General features: G+C 42.1%; 1 protein-coding gene across 1 annotated transcript; it reads right to left on the bottom strand.

Moving 5' to 3' along the window:
* Nucleotides 1–385: 385 nt before the first annotated feature.
* Nucleotides 386–19,537, bottom strand: ATP6AP2 (ATPase H+ transporting accessory protein 2). The gene is made up of 9 exons (XM_079909745.1): nt 19,375–19,537; nt 13,291–13,421; nt 11,539–11,670; nt 6,651–6,746; nt 6,372–6,509; nt 5,407–5,460; nt 4,381–4,530; nt 3,298–3,417; nt 386–1,346 (listed from the first exon to the last, which is right to left on the bottom strand). The coding sequence occupies exons 1-9, from the start codon at nt 19,412–19,414 to the stop codon at nt 1,152–1,154; spliced, it is 1,056 nt and encodes a 351-aa protein (XP_079765871.1). The 5' UTR covers nt 19,415–19,537; the 3' UTR covers nt 386–1,151.
* Between the last annotated feature and the right edge of the window lie 1,569 nt (nt 19,538–21,106).

Raw genomic sequence — 21,106 nt, 5'->3', positions numbered from 1 at the left:
ATACCGTTTTAAATTCTTATAGCTTACCCAATTAGATTTTTAAACTTCAGGATTATGTAGCTAAGTTACTTCAGTATGAGAGTTGTGCTGCCCTGCTCCTGGGAAGGAAATTTAAGCCTTCCCTACCTGAAGTCTAAGTAAGTGTGAATTTATCACATATTCTGTATAAATTCAGTAACAAGCATAGTAATTGAAATGTCTTCCTCATATTGGTAATGAATCTCAGGAGGCAGTGAGAATAAACCGTTTGTGTAACAAAACAGCCAATTCTGATTAGATTACAGCCAATTTTGATTAGATTAAAACCCTTTTCAGTTAGGTTTTTACAATATAAAATAGATCTAATATTGAAATGACACAAATTTGGAATCATTATTAACTTTATTTGCCACTCTTTATTATTGGTCCACTTCCACATGAAAAGTAGGGAGCATCTACTTCCACTTAGCATTCTATAGAATAACCAGAGTAACTTACAAAAGGGGAAAAATTACTGAAATCATGCCCCACGATGTCCCCCACATGTTTTTGTGTGTGTAATTACAAGCATCTATAACTCCACAAAGCTAGTTCCTGTTTACATCAATGTAGTATCTATCTTTAATATCCACACCTGACCATTCGGATCACCAAACTTTCAGAAGAGGTTAAAAAACAGCTGTAGTCTGTCAATCAGATGGAAGTCCAAATCTAAGTGACTATATAAGCACATACATAGTTTAGAGCTGCTTGAAGTTAAAAACCTTTACTCGTTTCAGAGGTATTTACATTAAGACGTTCATGTTCATAGTATATGACAGTCCAATTATCACTTTCACCTGTCCTGTGTAAGGAAGTAAGTTAAGCATTTTAAGCATTTCAAATTCAGTGCATTTTCCCAACACAAACTGTCCTATATGAAATAAATATTTATTTCAGTGCATGTTTCCAAATATTAAATGGAATGAAATTAATTGTATTAAATGGTTATATCAATCATAGTATTTGAGCATCTATATCACACAGCTATAATTCGCTCTAAAAGAGCATCATCACAGGCACACAAAATAGAGAACACAAATCTGCTTTTTTATACTATCTACTTTACACACTAAAAGATTTATTATAACGAAAATTTCCAAACCCCTTTTCTAAGTTGGCATAAGGAAAGTTCAATCCATTCGAATCTTCTGGTTTGTCATCCTATAAATGATGCTATCATATCCAGGATCCATGTTCCAAATATTGTAAGAGGTGATAATCACAGCCAAGGCCAAGGCGATCATTATCCAAAGTATCATGTTGAAAACCACTGGATATTCAAAATTATACTTATATGCGAGGTTATAGGTACTTGATGGGTCCTTCTACAATAAAGAAATCAAGAGGGAAGAATGTTTGTTAAGTTAGGAAATTATCCCAGTTTGCTAGCTATGATTCATTTATCTAACAAACTATATTAATAAGTGGCATAAGAGCTCCTTTTATATTAGGAGGAACCAAGAAGGGGAGCCTTCACAGAGAAGGTAAGCACACTGTTTGGTGGAGGTATATATAGTGCTCCAACTGCTTGCAACGCCGATAACGTGACTGTAAGTACACTGTGATCCAGCCAGTTCATGCCCTGGGGAACACACTTGTAGATGTGTACCAAGACATGTGCAAGGATATCCATCAACGGGATGGATAATTGTGGCACATCCCGTGGAACATAGAGTAGTTCAGGTCATTTTACTGCTGTATTTATCAACTTGCATGGCTCTTAAAAACAATACTGAGCCTTTGCTCAGAGTAAAATACATATAGTATGATTCTAGACAGGCAAAACCAAACATTATTTAAGGATAAATACATATGTATTAAAACTGTAAAGAAAAAGCCAGGGAATGGTTAGCCAGGGAATGGTTAACATAATATTCAGGAGAGCAATTACCTCTAGATGGGGAGGGTAAAGGAATAAGACAAGAGGGAGCTTCAGAAGAACAAGTATTCTCTTCAGCTTTATAACGTTAATTTTTAGAATTCTTCACTAGTATTACATGTTACATACTTTGTATGCTGTGTGTGGAAGGTGTGTCCTGCCAGGGAGGCTTTACATTTGCTTCTGCTGGAGGCCACCGGTCTTACCAGCCTGGGGCTGAGGTTTGTGTCAGTTTCTTGGCCTGGGGCTTCCTAGAACTTGCGGATAGTATAAATTTGAGCCTCAAACCCACATAAAGGTGGCCCTGTGGTTAAGGATTCCCTAGGAGACATTCCACCCCCAGCACATACCCCGACTGCACAGCCCCCAAGCTGCCTTCCTTCTGCTGGCAGGCAGGCTGTTTTCTAGTCTGCCCTCACTGCGGGCACAGCCCTTTCAGGGTCCCATCAGGGTCCCAGCTTCACGGGGAGGCGTCAGTTCCAACTCCCCACAGAGAGCCCAGTTGCCACAGAGAGCCCAGTTGCTCAGTAACCCAACTGGAAATGTTCCCAGGACAGCCTAACACAGTTCTCCAGTTCCCTTTCTTAGTTGCTCCTTAAGAGTTTCCTTTACTTTTTTGAGAGTTAAACTGTGCATTCAAGAGGGTGTTTACTTTTTATCCACTATTTCTAGCTCTGTAGTTGGAAAATTTCGGTTTGTCTAGCCTGCCATGCTGTCTTAAACAGAGGTCTTTCCACTCCGAAACAATCGCAAACCAGTCACATCTAGATTATCTTGAACACATTCATTATTTTTGAGCATCTCACTCTAAGTCCCACACAGCGATTGGTAAAACAGAGGAGAGTGCGGGCTGCAACCAAAGGAGAGCGTCCATAAACGACTGGGAATCCACCTGCTCTGAGAGATGAAGCCAGCTGTAAGTAATGTTCTTGGCCGTGCGCACACACACGCTTGTTTTACTAGGGCTGGCACCCTTGCCTATGTCCTCTAAATGCTTAAAAATCAAAGCAAGATCCAGGTCAAAATTGTATTAATAGAGAGTGTACGTAGCCGGAAAATGGGAGACTGTACCACAAAGACAATGTACCTCTGAGAAAAGCAGACTCCACAAGTTGAGAGCACCACACCACTCCCTCATGTTAACTTCTGAGGTCTCCTTGTAATACCCATATTTGAATTACCTTATGGGCTCTGACACATTTGCTTTTATCCCTAACAAAGTCTTGCATTATCTGACTACAACCCCAAAGAACTGAGCATCACTGGCAAAACACACATACCTACGTGAATAACTACGTGAATAAGAAACCTGCGATTTACTGACTGCTCATTCATACTGCCCACGAGTGATACAGGATTTAGTGGGGTTTTTAGAGTTAATCTAAAAACGTACTCACCGCTTGTTTTGCCTCGAGGATAGTCCTAGTCTTCCTCGCAAGGGATGTGTCGAACGATCTGACAGTCACTAACTCTACCACTGCATTCCCACCGTAGAGATTGTACATGTCATCTGCAAACTGAAGAGTTATTGACGTTACTATGAATCTCAAAACACATACTTATTTAAAATTTTTGTAAAGCTTCTGTGCACTACAAGAAAAAATACAAATACCTACTGGGTCATGAAATACAGTGTGTCTTAAAATAGGCAAGTCTTAAAGGTTTAAATATTCAGAGAAGTGTTAAGATTCTATAAACGTTCAAAATAAAATTACTTCCAGAAAGGAGTAGTCACTGAATTTGTTGGTGTATAAGTTGGGGGCAGGGAAGTAGGAAAAATGAAATCTTTGTTGTCTCTGGTTGATTGCAAACATCTACAAAGATTTAACTATGAAGCCTCACTGAAGAGCTGCAGGTGAATAACGTCAAGGGCAGAAGAAAACTAGCATTTACTAGTATCTGCTAAATGTCTGGTACTGTGCTAAGTGTTCTCCTTCGGTTATTTCATAGGGATTAACGGGGATTTACTAGTATCTGCTAAATGTCTGGTACTGTGCTAAGTGTTCTCCTTCGGTTATTTCATGGGGATTAACGGGGACAGAGTTTCGGGGAAGCTGAAAGTTCTGGCGATGGATGGTGGTACAGTTGCCCAACAATGTGAATGTACTTAGTGCCACAGAGCTGTATATACTTAGAAATGGTTAAATGGTAAATTTATGTTAGATATATTTTACCAGAGACATCCCTGGGATTTCCCTGGTGGTCCAGTGGTTAGGACTTGGCACTTTCACTGCCGGGGCCCGGGTTCGATCCCTGGTCGAGGAACTAAGATCCTGCAAGCCGCTCGGCAAGGCCAAAAAAAAGACGAAAGACAGACATCCCAACATACACCTGTGACCTACTCCATCCTCGGTCACTGAAATTAGAGGGCCCCTCAAAGAAGGTGAGTAAAAAGACTTCAATCAATAATTTCACTAAGCAGATTTTTCCCTAAAAGTCAAGTGCTCTAACTGCTCACACCCCATTCACTGATGGTTTACCTTTTGTAGAGCATCAACAAGGATCTTAGAAGCATCTCTAAATTGTTCAGAGTCTTCCCCGTAACGTTTCCCAATTTCGTCCAAACCTGCCAGCTCCAGTGAGTATAAATCAGGAGAATGATCCTTGGCTAGATGCTTATGTCGAGACAACTTAGGAGAACAAACAAAAGGAAATAGATGAAGTATTGTCAAACACAGCCAGTTGGAGTTTTACACCTAACTAAACTAGGCAGAAACACCCCAGGGTACCACAATAGTCTAGAACGGTGGCAAACAGAACTGGTTTAAATGGGAGTTTCTGATAAAACAAATCCAACACAAATCTCATTTTTAGGAGCAGTTATAATAAAAGCTCTTTTAAAAATTAAAAATTTCTTAGTTTAAAAACCTCAGGTACGGGCCAGGGTATGAAAGAGCAGATGGTTGGACCAGACTGATCCCAGAAGAGATGAGCCATCAGTGCTCACAGAGCAGTCACCTCCCACACCACCAGCACTACACTTCCACACTCCCCAAACCAACCCCACTGAGAGTTTGGGCAACAACTTCAGAAGACGGCACACGGGTAAGATTTTCTATTTCATCATAGGAGGGTTTTTTTAAAAAAGTCATTCACCAAAATCACCAAAAATATATACATATATATATATACACACACACACACTACAGGCATATATATTCCCTTCCTGACTTGGTCGACTGCATTATTAGTCCAAACTGTTTAAGTCTTGATGTCTGAGTCTTGATGTCTGACAAGAAATCAACAGGTCAGAAGCCTGTGTTCTTGGAAGATATATTAATACTATCCCTCCTAAAGGTAGAAATGCAAAGTAATTTGTTAACATGCGATGAGTTCAAACTTCCCAACACCACCGCTGATTTCTCAACTTCCATGGAATCATAAATCTAGGGCACATAAACTTTTTGACTGGTTTCACTATCATTCAACTATCATTCAAGGACTCTCTAGAAATGTCTTCCGGAACCAGAATAAATGGAACTGAAAAATTAGAGAAGCCTACTTACCAGACTTGAAATATCATGTAGCACTTGCAGTTCAGAAAGAAAAAGCAGATCAACCTGCAGAGAGCAGAAAGAAATGAGCATTATTTTATTTTATTTTATTTATTTATTTATTTTTTTGCGGTACACGGGCCTCTCACTGTTGTGGCCTCTCCCGTTGCGGAGCACAGGATCCGGACGTGCACGCTCAGCGGCCATGGCTCACGGGCCCAGCCGCTCCACGGCATGTGGGATCTTCCCGGACCGGGCCACGAACCCGCGTCCCCTGCATCGGCAGGCGGACTCCCAACCACTGCGCCACCAGGGAAGCCCAACAGCTTTATTTTTGATAAAGCTGTGATAAAGCATCTAAACTCTAAACTGGTTTTCCCTCAGGACATCAGAACATTCTGGCGCACTGCAACGAGGTCCTGCCAATAGCCTACTTTGCTCACATCCCTTGAAGAATAAAAGATGGTGGTCCTGGTCATCCAGAGTAGGTGAAGAAGGGAGGCTACCACAAAGGTGGCACGCCATGTGGTTAAGAGGGTGCATGAACAGGTGGTGAAGCTGGCATACAGGAGTCAAAAGTAAGGGTGGTGCCCTCCACTGTACAGTCAAGAATGAATTAGAAAAATGAGGCAACACATCAAAAGTGGCAGTGAATAATGGCTCCCACATTACCAGGTCCACACAGCTCTACCAACTAGTTACTGTGATTTCTGGCCTGTCAGGATCAATTGGTGGCAACCCTTGCGCTAGAACGTAGTGCTATTTATTACTACAGATCAGCTCACAAACAGAGTCAATTCATTCATGAGATTCATTTTTTAAAAATTACACTAAAGGAAAAAAGAATCTACTCCAAGCAATAAACTTGCAAAACTTTTCATTTTCTAAAAGGTCAAGTTTGCTCTAAAGTCAGGAGCATAAGAAATGGGAAATTACTAATGATGTTCATTTATTCATTCAATAACTGTACTACTTACTTCATTGTTCCTACTCAGAGAATTGAGGGGAAGTGAACTGAGAACAGAGTTTTCTTGAAACAGTCGATTGCGGAGCTGTCTTAGTGTTACTGAGAGATCTTCAAAAACCGAGTTTGCCTTCCCCACCATGTACACTCTCTGCAAGAATCCAAAAATTTTGTTACATTCTACAGAATAATTCCAATATACAGAGGTCTGTCAGCATTTTTCATAAATTTTCATTAAATAAAGCAAGCTTATTTTTTAAAGCATTTAAAATAAAAACTGTATCACACTTACTTCCTCACTGGGAGCCAACTGTAAAACTACAGGAGTTTCTTCAGAAAATAAGGAGTGAATGGAATTTGCAACGCTGTCAAGACTAAAAGGAACTGCCTGAAATTTAATAGTGAGATCTTAATTATTATCAGAACCAAAATGGGAAGAAAAATCATTTACATAGTATTAAAAAAAGAGCCTTAAAAAAAATGTACCAGCATTTTCTATGGAAATCAAAAAATCATATCCAAACACAAAGAGCCCTTTTGAGGGCACAAGAAGATTAAACAGCCCCCTAGTGGGCCAATGAGTTCGTGTCTCCAAATGTGCCTATATGAGAAAAAACGTGCAAAATAAAGGACAAAACATTACCTTCCACAAACGACCATTTTCTGGTGGTCATTCAGGTATTTTAAGCAGCAATACATCTGGTTTCAATATTGATAAAATATGCCACAATGAATGTATATTCTACAATAATGATAATGTATTAACTTGCATTTAAGAGAAGGTCAAAGGAATTTGAAGACTTGAATATAATTGAAAGAGACCATTTTTCATTTCAGAATTTTAAAAATGTTTATAAGATGTAGGGTTTGGTCTTCAGATAGACTGAAGACTCAGGCAAGGCATAAAGTATGTCACAAGAATTCTGAATGTGAAATTTATCTTGGGAACACATGATATTAATAAACCGAAATAGCTAATTGTGATAAAAATGTACTTTTTTCCGTGAATTTATTATTAAAGTGAAACATACACATAATATGGTGCACAGATCTTGGAGTCAAAGCTCAAGGAATATTTACAAATGGATATGCTCATATAAGCCAACCAGAGCAAAACAAAACATCAGCGCCCTACAAGCCTCTCTCCCCACTCCCTCCACCCCCAGGGGTAACCAAAATTCTGACGTCTATTCCCATAGACCTGTTTTTGCCCCACATTATTTTATGGTAATTTTCCCCTCAAAAACTTATTTTATTCTTAATATTATTACAACAAGCAGTACAGTAGTAATGTTTTTGTTTTAATGGAGATTTCGTACAGTGATTTTTTTTCCCCCAGTAATTGCCTTTACTATTATTAAAAGGTTCATGTGTATAAGTAGCTCGTTAACGTGGGCCAGGCAGAAATAAATGTGATTAATAAACGTGAAGTGTAATCTGCTTTTACTCTTACACAAGATGCATATTAACTCTTCCCCAAATTCTCTTAAAATAAGTTAATGAGTAACTGAAGAAGGGGAAGAGTTCCAGCTTGCAAAAGCATCCTGTTACAAGCTCCCTGAGTCAGCCACAAGCGCTCCTCCTTTTGCAAGCACACACTTCACTTCCTTGGGCTTTGGAAGGAATACGAGAACATGTAACAAACTCTCCAGCCTCATTTCACCTCAGTGGCACACACAGCAGGAAAGTTGAAGATTAAAGGTAACGTGTCCCTAGCAATCAAATTGGAGAAGCTACTGAGTCAGGTGAGCGCCAAACTGTGAAGGAAAAGAAAAAATTATATAGACTGCTATGCTATAAAAGGAAAAAAGGTCACGCTTAAAATCCCATGACTGTTTTCTTCTACTACATTATAAGGATACACGGTTGTCCTGGGAAAAATGTAAATTCTGTATCTACAGGACTTGAAATCTAATGATAACAGCTAGCTAATCAAATAGAAGCTTTAAGTGGAATTCTAAGGCTTTTCCTTTTTTTGGGGGTGATTTTTCCCTCAGAGCTTTATATCTTTCCACCTACTGCCACTAAAAGGATTAGAAGCAGTCAGTCAGGGTCAAGCAATAACATGACCTCTTTTTAAATGCTTAGTTTTGGATTGTAGGCTAATGAAAATCTTAATGGCATATTGGATTTTTAATATACTTTATTTTTTGGCTGTGCTGTGTGGCCTATGGGATCGTAGTTTCCTGACCACGGATGGAACCTGTGCCCCCTGCAGTGGAAGCGCGGCGTCTTAACCACTGGACCAGGGACGTCCCATATATACATTTTGTTTTGTTTTGTTTCCCTTTTTTGCGGTACGCAGGCCTCTCACCGCTGTGGCCTCTCCCGCTGCGGAGCGCAGGCTCAGCGGCCATGGCTCACAGGCCCAGCCGCTCCGCGGCATGTGGGATCCTCCCGGACTGGGGCACGAACCCGTGTCCCCTGCATCAGCAGGCAGACTCTCAACCACTGCGCCACCAGGGAAGCCCCCATATATACGGTTTTAAAAGAGATCTTCTACAGTGATTTTCACAGAAATCACATAACAAGCTACTTAATAATCTTTGCGAAGACTAAAAGTATCTTTTTCACGTCTTGCATTTTTATTGTTCCCTTCCTTCCATTTACTCTGAAATTCTTCTGGTTTCTTTAGCTCATTAATTTCCAATCTTTTAAATTATCTAACATGTGCCTGTAGGGTTATAAATTTTCCTGCTTCTTACCACTTTAGCTGTGCCCCACAATTTTTAAATATATGGCACATTTGTGATATTCAGTTCCAAATAATTTCAGCACTTCCACCATAATTTTCTCCTCAACCAATGAATTATTTAGGACTGTGTCTATTCCAGCTATCTTTTCTTGTTGGCTTTTTAAAAATTAATTTTTAAGAGTTATATATATACATGCGGTTTAAAGAGACAATTATCTAAGACTTTCTATGGAAGATAAGTTTGCACATCCACTTCCTATTTCTATGAGGTACTTTCTTTCCTCCCCCGTCTTTTTTCTTCCTCACTTCGAGTTAGTTTTTCCAGTTTTATTGAGATACCGTTAACATACATCACTGTGTAAGTTTTAAGGTATACAACATGATGGTTTGACTTACATATACTGTGAAATGATTACTGCAATAAGTTTAGTGAACATCCATCATCTCATACAGATACAAAAAAAAGAGAAAGCAAAAAAGAAAATTTTTTTCCTTGTGATAACTTAGAATTTACCCTCTTGACAACTTTCACATGTATCACACAGCGGTGTTAACTACAGTCATCATGCTGACTGAACATTACATCCTTAGTACCTATTTATAGCACTCACCTTCAAATCTTTTGTTTCCTTTTCTTTTTACCACCACCTCTAAATGTTTATACTACTCCATCTTGATTTTTTAATTTTAGGCATTATGTATTTATCGGCCATTATAGAAAATGAGGATCTAGCTCTCCCACATTACCAACCACAGCCCTATCCCCTTACAAGCACTCTCTCTCTCCACCCTCCCAATAGTTATAATTTTCATTTCTGTATCATTTTATTATAACTACTTAAACAATATTCTCAGCCTAGCTTCATACTATGCAATTCCTGCTTTTCCTTTCTTGCGCTTCTGGTCCCTAATGGCAATGATGAGAAATCTGCTACCATTCTGCTCTCATTCCTTTGTCATGACAGCGTCTTTTCTCTCTGGCAACATCATTAGCGTCCGCGTCCTTGACAGTTCTTCAATTTCACTATACTTAGGTGTTGATTTGGCTTTAGTCTACCTCAGTGTGCTCTAAACCTGAGGAGTCGTTCTTGTGTTTGTTTCTACCATTTCCAAGCATTTTTTAAGGTATCATTTGTTACTGTATTCAGATTTAACTGCATTGTGGTCAGAGAGGGTGGTTTATATGATACTGATTATTATCCATTGAGATTTGCCTTGTGGCCTAGTACATGGTCATTTTTTGTAAGCATGTCATGTGTGCTTGGAGATAATCTATACTAGACCACAGGAAAAGTGTGAAACATGCCCCACCACCAAAATCAACATCATATAGACCAGTGTTACAATGCAGTGAAATTAGAAACTGAAAAATCAAAACTTATTTTGAAAGAACCCATATGTTACAACACTTCTAAATAACTCATGGGTTAAAGAAATCAGTATATCAGTATAAATTACAAAATATTTTTAAGTGAAAATGAAAGCACCACATATCAAAAATATCTTTCAACTGCCTCTGGTTTCTATCCCTTCCTTTAACTCTTTCACAATTTTAATGTATGTATTTTTAAATCTCTTTTTGAGGCTGGTCTGTTATCTGCAGTAGTTCTAGGGGGATGAATTCTGTTTGTCGCACCTGCTGACTTTCTCATGGCGTTTTTTTCCTTCAAGTGTTTGGGAAATTCAACTCTTCGATTCTTTTTTACCGGAGGAGCCCTGGGCTGGGGAGGTGTCTGTGTGAACCTGGAGCATGTGACTGCACAGCACAAGCCCATAGTTCCGATTTCCCTTAGGGGGGCTCTTTGGGCCCCACAGCTAAGGGTGGCAACCCAGCTCCTTCATGGTAGCCCTGGGGCAGCTGGGGTTTTAATAGTCCTCCTTTCAAGAACAAGACAGCATTTTATAGCCCCAGGCTTTCTGTAGGGAACACAATTTCACCTCCAGCTCCTGCTCACCACTGTGGCTTTTGAATTCTCTATTCATATCTGGCACCTGTGTGTACCCCTTGCTTGCTTTCGAGTTTAGTGATACATGTAAAGATGTTTGGTGACTTCTATATGCTTACAGTAGAAGGACGGCCTCTCACAACAGCTCAGTCAGCCATATTGCCTGAAAGGCCAGTGAAGGGATAAGTGAGCCAGCAAAACTGCCTCCAGTCTCCTTCTTACACAAAAATGATAAAATTCTGAAGGGAAGGTGACAAAATAATGCCCTAGAAAATGTCAGCAGGTTACACCCTCAACTGGTTTCTCTTTTTTGAGCCTCTGACTATTCTGAGAGTGGGCCAATTTCTGTTACCTTAGAAAGTATTCTCATCCATGGCAAACAGCCAAGTCTCAATAAAGTTACAACCATCATATAATTAAAAAAAGACTATCAGTGCATTAAAAAAAACAACAGGAGTGCTTAGAACACAATCCATAATGACAGCTGACAAAACAAAATTTTAAATGCATCCCTTTAATTCTTTATAATAAATACTCACATTTTCCAAAGGGTACGAAATGACACTGCCTGGGGGTAGAGCAAGCTTGTCCACTCCCTTCACCATCACCATAACGGTAGCCCGAGGACGGTGGAATAGGTTACCCACTGCGAGTCCCGGCCAAGAAAGGTCCTACACATTGAAAAGTGTGAAACTGTCCCAATTATCAACTCAGGAAACCATTTCCCTAATAACATCTAACAAGCAGAATTACGGGGTACTGGGATGACACTGGCAATGAAAACTCACACGGACAGCAAATGTCTTATTTAAAGCAGTAGTTGCAATCTCCTAATTGAGGATGCTGATTTCTACCTTCTTCGTTTTCTTAAACTTCTACAGACTTGAAACAATAAAGTCTAATAATAAGTCATCTCAAACCTTCTGTGGAAAAAAGCAGGCAAATAAACAAAATGTAGGTACTTTTCAAATTCCAGATTACAAAACATTCTCTTTTCCATATAACCATGGACATTTTCTTCCCTCACATCATTCTTTGCCCTTACCTACAGCATCACTTTTCTTTCACAGTGACACAGCAAGGCTACCATTACAACATTCTCTTTAGACTAAGTGCTTTATAAATAAAATTCCTGCTGAAAGTAACTCTCAGTAGTTGATTAGTAATTATTTCTAAAGGTTACTTTGACAGCCATTTGTAGTCAAAATTAAGTTTGTAAAGAACTAGGTACAAATTTCATCCTTAAATGTAAACAACCCATCAGGTTCACGCAAGGAACGCGGGGGCTCCACCCAAAGGCCCAGCAGAGGCAGCTCCCATGCATTGCTTCTGGTTTCAAGGGCACTCAGGACCTAGGAAGAATGTTCCTTTGAGTGATTGATGACATCTAGAGACCACCTCAAAAGCACCAAAGTTTAAAGTGGGAGGAGACAGGAAGATAAAGCAAACTCCATCTCCTTTCTTCCAGCCCTGAGCTTTATAAAATGTCTCATACTGACGGGACCTAGGCCCCCTACGCAACAATCATGTAAGCAGCCAGTTATTACAAAAGGTTATGGCTACTGACCACACTGTTTTCCTAAATTCAGGTAAGATGCATATACATTTTATCATTCATAAAAAATTGCAGTGGACTGAATGTACGTGTCTCCTCAAAATTCATATTGCAAAATCCTAATCCCTCCAGTATGACGGTATTAGGAGTAGGGGCCTTAGGGAGGTAACTACATTGAGGACGGAATCCTCGTGAATGAGCTTAGAGCGCCCTTATAGAGGGGACCCCAGAGGGCTCTCTCCGGCTCTCTCCACCATGTGAGGGTACGACAAGAAGTTGGCAGTCTGCAACCCAGAGAGGGCCTTCACCAGAACCCTACCATGCTGGCACCCTGATGGCAGACTTCCAGCCCCTGGAACTGTGAGAAATAAATGTTTATAAAGCAGCCAGTCTATGGTACTTTGTAATAGCAGCCTGAACCAAGACACAAATCTATCACGTGTACTGGAAAAACACAATAAAATTATACATCCTATTAATAGTAGGACAGATGCATTCTCTTATATAACAAAGAACGTCACTACTATGAATAAACGATTACATGGTTAATCTTTTATAATGATTTGTTTTCATAACCGAGCTTCGAACACTTATCCAAAATCTCCCTGACTACAAATAAGCTTTTTCCTTTTGTGACCTGGACCTATGTTTGCCCGTTGCTTTCCTGGCATATTAGCAGAAATCAACAAAAATGCTTGCACAAGCAGCTCCAAATATTTTTTTAAAATACACATACTTCTTTCACAGAGAAGCCCATGGACAATGCAGCCACGTCTGGGATTCGCTCTCCTGGTATGGGCCAATTTCCATCCCGGAAAACAACAGACCCTGGTGATCTTAATATACTGAACTCGTTCCCTAAGACACCTGAAAGGAAAACAGATTAATAAATGATCACCATCATAAATCTTTTGTACCCACATTGAAAATTATTAAATATAATACATACTTTCCCATTCTCCATTGACTTTAGCATACTAAATTTTGATTGGACAAAATGCTAAAACCTAAACATCAACAAATTCTTTTTCAAAGTATCACTGTAAGAATTTAAGTCCATACATTCTGCTGTAACAAAGTTACAACTATGAAACAAGATTCTCCTAATGATCTAGGTGCCTTCCTACAGATGGCCCTTAAACAGGGGCATGTGGCAATTTGGCAAGAATTAGAAATCAGCAGCATTTCTCCACATTTTTAAAGAACCAAAACCAAAACCTTGGCCCAGACCAGAAAGGAAGAAAAGAAACTTGAAATCTGTAAATTATTTCTACCATCGAGGGCTTCCCTGATGGCTCAGTGGTTAGGAATCCGCCTGCCAATGCAGGGGACACGGGCTCGAGCCCTGGTCCAGGAGGATCCCACATGCCGTGGAGCGACTGAGCCTGCGCTCTAGAGCCCACGAGCCGCAACTACTGAGCCCACGTGCCACAACTGCTGTAGCCCGCGTGCCTAGAGCCCGTGCTCCGCAACAAGAGAAGCCACTGCATCGAGAAGCCCACACACCACAACGAGGAGTAGACCCCACTCACCGCAACTAGAGAAAGCCCGCGCACAGCCACGAAGACCCAACACAGCCATAAATAAACAAATAAATATTTCTACCATCGATCCTCTCTTGAAAATGCAAATTCATAAAATTCCTAGTATATCACGCCAAAACTTCAGCAGGTTAGTATATCTTAGGATAGATCATAGCTTCCCTTATGTCCCACAGGCAAAGCTATTGAAATGAGTACTGTCAAATGGGGGGTCCACGTTACCAGTCAGAATGTAAAATACTTCAGACTCTAGAAACAAAGTCCAGGACATAGTTTTTCCAAGGCACATATCAAGAGGCTGAGAAAAGGTATTCTGTAATAATAAAATCAACTAGTCTAGGGGTATGGGGCCTGGGATTAAGAGGTGAGAATGAGAATCAAGGGACTATGTTATAGGCCCTCCAAGGCTAAGGATGAGGTAGGTATCTTGCTTCTTCACCCATCGTGAGTTAACCCAATGATGTCTAGATTACACAAGGACAAGTAACTAATGGAAACTTTCGAGTTCCTATGAAAAGATTAGTTCCAAGTCCAAAACAAATCTTGGTCATGCCTAGTACAGGAAAATTAGACTTTAACAAAGCATCACTGTTACTCTCTTGACCTAAGGAAAGTACCACTTACAGGCTATGGGAATAACGTTGGAAGCAACAGTAAATGTTTTGGTGTTGCAGTATTGACAGTAAATAAAAGGCCTCAGGATGGTGCTGATACAACAGGAAGAGTTACGAGTTTCATTCAGCACAGCCACTAGAGCAGGAATTTCCAAACTGCTCTACCCGAAGGCAGACAAAAATTAGCAGGATGGAATGGCAGTTTGTAAATGACAGACATCTTGCTTCGCTGAAGTAGTAGTTAACTGCAAACTCTAAGGAAAATGGGGCAGCAAGGAAGGCATACTTTCTGAATACCATACGCACTTAAAGAACAATATCTGGATCTGGAGATTGCCTTGTTTGAGATGCAGCCCTACTCACTCGACCCCAGCAGAGCTCTACTAAATTACTTTGCCTCAACTTTATAGTTAGAATCCACTTCCACACCTGTACAACAGTCCTTCAGCAGCCTAGAGCTTCAGAAAACCTTACAAGGACTCCTATACTGAGAAACTGCTGCTTCACGCAGGCATCTCCGGGATACCTGAAAGAAAGTCACCCATCCTCTACCTGAATGTGACCAGTGAATGGGGATGCCACCTCAGCGCCACGTTTGCCAGCAATCATCTCCATTGTCCCAACATTCTAACCCTTTAAAAAGTTTAAGAAGTTGGCTTCCCAACTTCTCTCAACTTCCAGCTTTATCACTCCCAACTCAGTCTCACCAGATAACCTCATCTCCAGCTTCAAGAGAAAGCACAGGAATTCCTCCAGCTTCCTGCTTCCTCTCCCCATCACAAGTTTATCTGCACAAGCCCCTATCCTTATCTCCTCTCCTTCCAGGTGCTGGCAGGGATGTCCCTCCTCCGGTTGAAAATATCCCACAGTTCAGCCTTCAAGGGACCTTCATTCATTCACCTACTGAATTATTCATTCAGGGTTTATTAAGTCTGTATTCTGGAAGAGAGGCTGTATCAGGAGTTAGGTGGCTATATGGTTTGGGGCATACGAAGCTGGCCCTGTACAAAAGAGCTCCACGAGGGCAGAGGTTTCAGTCTATCTTGTTCACACAATATCCCCAGGGCTGAAACGGTGCCTGGCACACCGGTGCTCAATAGATACTTGTTGATTGAATGAATGAAGCCACATGTTGCACTAGCCGTTTCCCCTCTCAACTGGCTCTTTCGCTTCAGCATAAAAATACGCGTAGGGTGCTCCCATTCTAAAATCCAAACCACAAAACCCTTCCTTTGGTCCTACCAGCCTCCACCTACTTCTGCTTCCCTTCAGACGAAGAATCCTGGAAGAGTTGTCAGCCATCACTGGCTCTGCTACTTCTTCATCTCCTGTTTGCTACCTAACCCACAGCTTCTGACCCCACCACGCCACTGAAATGACTCACCAAATCCCAAAGACAATTTTCAGCCCTCAATGTATGTAACTTCCCAAAGCAACTGATACTGACAACCCCTTCCTTGAAACTCTCCTGCCTTGGCCTCCATAAGCCCGGGCCCCTGGTTTTCCTTCCAATCCCTCCGGCTACTTTTCTCCTCAGTTTCTTCCCCTTCCCATCCTTTAAAGCAGTGACGTCCAAACTTTTGAGATTTCAACCCTTTCAGTATAAAGTTTGAAAGTATTCCCAATATACATATATTTACTTATAAAGTATACATTTCTAGTATAAAATATATATTCATAATATATTACAGAACACACAAAATAAATAGAAATTTTTTAAAAGGATGACACACCTTAGTATTCTTCCCAATTTAATCATGAGAAAATAGCAGACAAGCCCAAATTGAGCGACAGTCTACAAAAATATCTGACCGTTACTATAAAAAAAAAGAAAGAGAGAGAAAATAAAAGACAAATGGAATTTCCAGTACATTCTTCTGGCATCCCAATATCACTGGGCACACTCCACTTTGGAGATCTGCAGCTCCATTTCTGACCCTCACTGCTTTCTATTCTACACTGTTCTACAATGGAGTCTCCCCCTGGCTGAGCCCATCTACTCCTTAAGACTGCAAGCACCAAAAACACACTAATGGCTCCCAGATTTTTATATTCAGCTTAGATTTCCCTTGAACCTTAGGCCTGCATACCCCACAGTCAGCTGAGCGTTTCCTTCTAAGTCCCACGGGTCCTTCAAACCCAACAGGTTCAGAACTGAATTCACCATTTTTCCATACACGCCTCCTACATTCTCTGTATCAAAGGATGACACCACCTTCCACCCAGCTGCTTGAATTAGTCATCTTTAAATCCTTCCTCAGCACCACAGCTAATCAACCAATGAATTCTGTCCATCTTTTGTTCTTCTTCTTATCTCACAACCCTTTCCCCTCCATGCCCAGGGTCCTCATCAGGCCCTCCCCACTTCAGGCCCTCCCGAGGCTTGACAGAACTGGCCGCCTTATGACCTGTCATGCCACTCTCAGATCCAGCCTTCCCAGCACCTTTTCAAACTACAGATCTGAACATTCACCCTGCAGCTCAGCCACCTTCACTCGATGCCCGGAGCCTTTGAAACAAAATCCAAAATGTAACACCCAAAGCACTTCACCACCCTTCCTTTTGGGATCTCCCCAACTTAACCCCTATGCGTTTCAGCTCCACCAAACTATTCGCTCTTTTGCTCTCACACCTCTGTGCTTTTCTTCCCACCCCAACCTTTCACACATTTGCCGGTGAGGCACCCTGCCGAGGGAAATTTCCCCCCGCCTCCCCAGTCTGAGAGAGAGGTTAAGAATCCTTCCCCTCTTTGGGAACTCCCCACCATACTATGCTGTCATCTATGAATGGGGATGGAATCAACAAGTGAAAAAATAAACAGGTCCTACTTTTGACCTCTGGGGCATCAGTGACCAAACTGAATCCCTCTTCAACGTGACATCCCTTCAAATTCCATGTGTTCACCCTTGGCCTTTTCTCTCCAAGCTAAACATCTGAATTGTTTTCAAATACTCCTCATGACCTGGTATTCATAACCCTAGATCCCTTCCCCTGGTCTCTGGTTTGGTAACACCATTGTAAAGGACTTATATATATTTTTCTCAAATAGAGAAGTCAGATCTCTTAAAGATGTTTTCCATTAAATCACATTTAGTCATTGTGGAAAATAGTAATTTCACCTCATCTGACAAGAGCATGCAGTGCAGAAGCTGACAGGATCAGATTCTTGATCTGTATGAACTAGACTATTATAGTTAGGAAAGCAGGTTCAAACCATATACAGAAGCAATTATTTTGCCTCAGACCAAAACCTAACAAAAACCCCTAAACCTCACTGAATCAAAATAATATCAATCATAACATTAAAACATGGAATTTCAGCGAGATGTTCAGTTAAATCACAGTATCAGAAGGAAGATCTTTAAATTTCAAAAACGGAATTTAAAAACTTAAAAAATTCCCCCAAAGAAATTGAGTAGATAGATCAGAACGACCTTGACAGAGCCAGAGACGAAAGGTACAACACAACCTTAAAATTTGGGGGTCACTAAAGTAAGTGTAACTATCATCAACACACAACACTGGGCACCTCCAAGGATGGAGAAAACCTGCAGGTTTCAAAAACATCAAAGGTCTGTACCTTCATGTAGAATTAAACCACCATTCCCAAAGTGGGGCATCTCGGCACCTCACAGAGCAGCGGCACAGGCGTCCTACAGATTTTTAACGTCTAGCTTTTGAATCGACACACTGGGGAACAGGGACCCATTCCTCCAAACTGTTCTCAACTCGGCCTCTTGTTCACCACTGTGCCCCCAGTCCCTGCCCCCATCATTCCCACATTCTCACACCTGTGCCACGACATGTATAATGGGAAAGGCCCACACTTTGGAACCAGGTGATCTGAGTTCAATTCCAGCTTTGCGGCTTACTACTTGTGTGCTGTTTGGGTAATTTATCTAGGCTTGACCACTCTGTAAAACGAGGGTGATATCCTCTTCTAAGGATTGGTGTAAAATTAACCGAATTACATGATGCACGGTAAGAGGCCAATTATGAGCTGACTTGCATTCCCCTTGTTGAATGCTAGGGAACCTAGGTTCCACGGAGAAAACTACCATTTTTTGACATGTGACCCTAAGAACGTGACTCACATCTTAGTTTCCAAATCCTTAAAATTGGGAACTATTGCAAACTACTGAGAGGAACTTTAAATTCTCCTTGAGAAATAATCATACAAAAACAATTACTCCACCTCCAACTTCCGTATCCTGAAACACTGGGGGGAGTGGGAAGATTTCACCAATTACTGATGATAACCGCTAGAAATGAAGACACCAGAAAAATGCAAAGAAAAGCAGCAGCTAATGGCAACTGAGAAGTCTGCCTTCACTTCTTCGCAGAGGGCTGCAGTTCAACAGTTGACTGAGAAATGCATCCCCGTCCTCCGAAGCGCCTCCCGAGCCGGAAGAGGCTGGAGCAAGACAGGCGGACGCGCCTTTCTTGAAGAGGCAAAGGGTGGAGGCCGGCTCAGGTGCCCGCACGCAGCCCAGCCCCGCCCGGCCCCAGCAAGCCCGCCAGGCCGCGCCGCCACAGGCCGGCCCGGACAGAAGGCGGAGAAGGAGGCGGCTGGGCCGAGGCCATCGCCAGCTGCCCGCACTGCGGCATCCGCCCCACTGCCGCCCACCCGCGGCCGCCCCCGAGTCCCGCGGCCCGGGGCCTTACCCGCCACCAAGAAGGACAAGAGCACGACGAGCACAGCCATGGTTCCGCGGCGGCCGCAGCAGTGCAGGGCGACACAGAGCTGGCCGGCGGGACGCCAGCGACCACCGCCGCACGAGTGGCTGACGAGCTCGGGCTCGCCCCGACCCCCTAAGCCCGCCCCGTCCTCGCCTCCTCTGGGACGGCCGCAGCCTTCTCCACCAATCGCCAGCTACGCCGCGGCCTGCGGAAGAGACGAAGCCCGGGAAACGTTAGCGTCATGGGCGGAGCCTAACGTGATGGATGGAAGGCCCTGCCAATGGCAGGCAGCGATCAAAGAGCCGGGGAGTTCCTCTCCTGGCCCGTGACGAACGGTCACGGGATGGAGGGTAGGGCGGGTGGTCGGGGGCTGGGGGGATGACGAAACCTGTCGAGGGGTCCAGAGAGCCCACAGGGTGGGGCTGCCTCCCGGGTGCGGACCCTTTCGCCAGTCTCGAGCGACGGTCTCCAACCAGGGTGTCTGTCTGTCCCGGTCGCGTGGCCTCGCCCCGCTACGGGTGCAGCTGTGGAAGCTGCAGGGCTGGTTTGGGTTTCGCTATGACAATTACACAGATGCTGAGCACCTGCTGGGAGGAAGCCAGGCGCTTCGGGAAACCCCTGCACTCCAAGTAGGGGTGCTAGATAAACTACAGGACGCCCAGTTACGTTTGAATTTCAGATAAACAACGATACTTTTTAGCATAAACATGTCGTGAATATTCCATGGGACATACTTATACTAAAAAAAAGTATCCGTTGTTTATCTGAAATTCAAACGTAACTGGGCGTCCTGCATTTTGATTTGCTAAATCTGGCAACCCTATCTAAGATTTTCTGATCTACCAGGAGTTAATTACATTAATTACTTCCTTCATCCATTCACTCAGTGTTAGGCGAAGGCTAGACATAATAATTTGACCAGGATCCTCCCTTCTCACATCTTACGGGGTTTTATTATTATTATTATTAAACCTATGATATGAAGCAAGAAATGACAGTGTATCATCTGTGGTCAGAAAACGATGTCCCAGCCAATGACCTTGAAAGATGGATGTGGTTTCAGTACGCAAGGATAGGAGATGGGGAGGTTCTTTCAGGTAGCAAAAACTAAGCTATGACAGGGAGAAAACCCATCAGGTTAAGCATTAAATGTTTAGTTTAACCAAAGAAGAGGGGCACAAAGTGCTAAAAATTTCAATTAGGGACATGTTTATTGAGGATGTTGAATGTTACATAAAAGAACCACGCTTCAGTTGGTAGGAAATGGGGAGCCACTGAAAGGTGTCTGAGCACCGTTCGGTGCACAAATGCGAGACGAAACTGTTGGGGGGGAAATGCCCTACTATTTCCTCAGTTTCCAATCTCCATTTTCTTCTTGGGATTAATAGAGGGAGAAAAAAAGGAGAGTGGGTTGAAAGCAGTGACCTCAGCAGTTTCTCAGGTATCCTAGGAAAATACTCAGGTTTGAACTGTCTAGAACCCCTACGCTTACCAAAGCCACTCTCAGTTTAGGGAATGGAATCTGGATTTCCTCGCTCAATTTCAGAAAACCCTTGGACTCTCGAATTGGCGTTCTTTCGGAGGAGAATTTGCACAAATGTGATTTTAAAGAAATCTGAAGGGGGAAGGGATATTTTTTCATTAGGAATGTGAAATTATTAGATTACCAAAACTATCTAAAGCAGCTAAGTTCAAAACAACTCTAAAATGACTGGCT

The sequence above is a fragment of the Stenella coeruleoalba genome (assembly GCF_951394435.1).
Source record: "Stenella coeruleoalba genome assembly, chromosome: X".
Classification (NCBI taxonomy): Eukaryota; Metazoa; Chordata; class Mammalia; order Artiodactyla; family Delphinidae; genus Stenella; species Stenella coeruleoalba.
The sequence above is the reverse complement of the archived record's forward strand: the minus strand, read 5'-3'. Positions and strand labels throughout refer to the sequence as shown.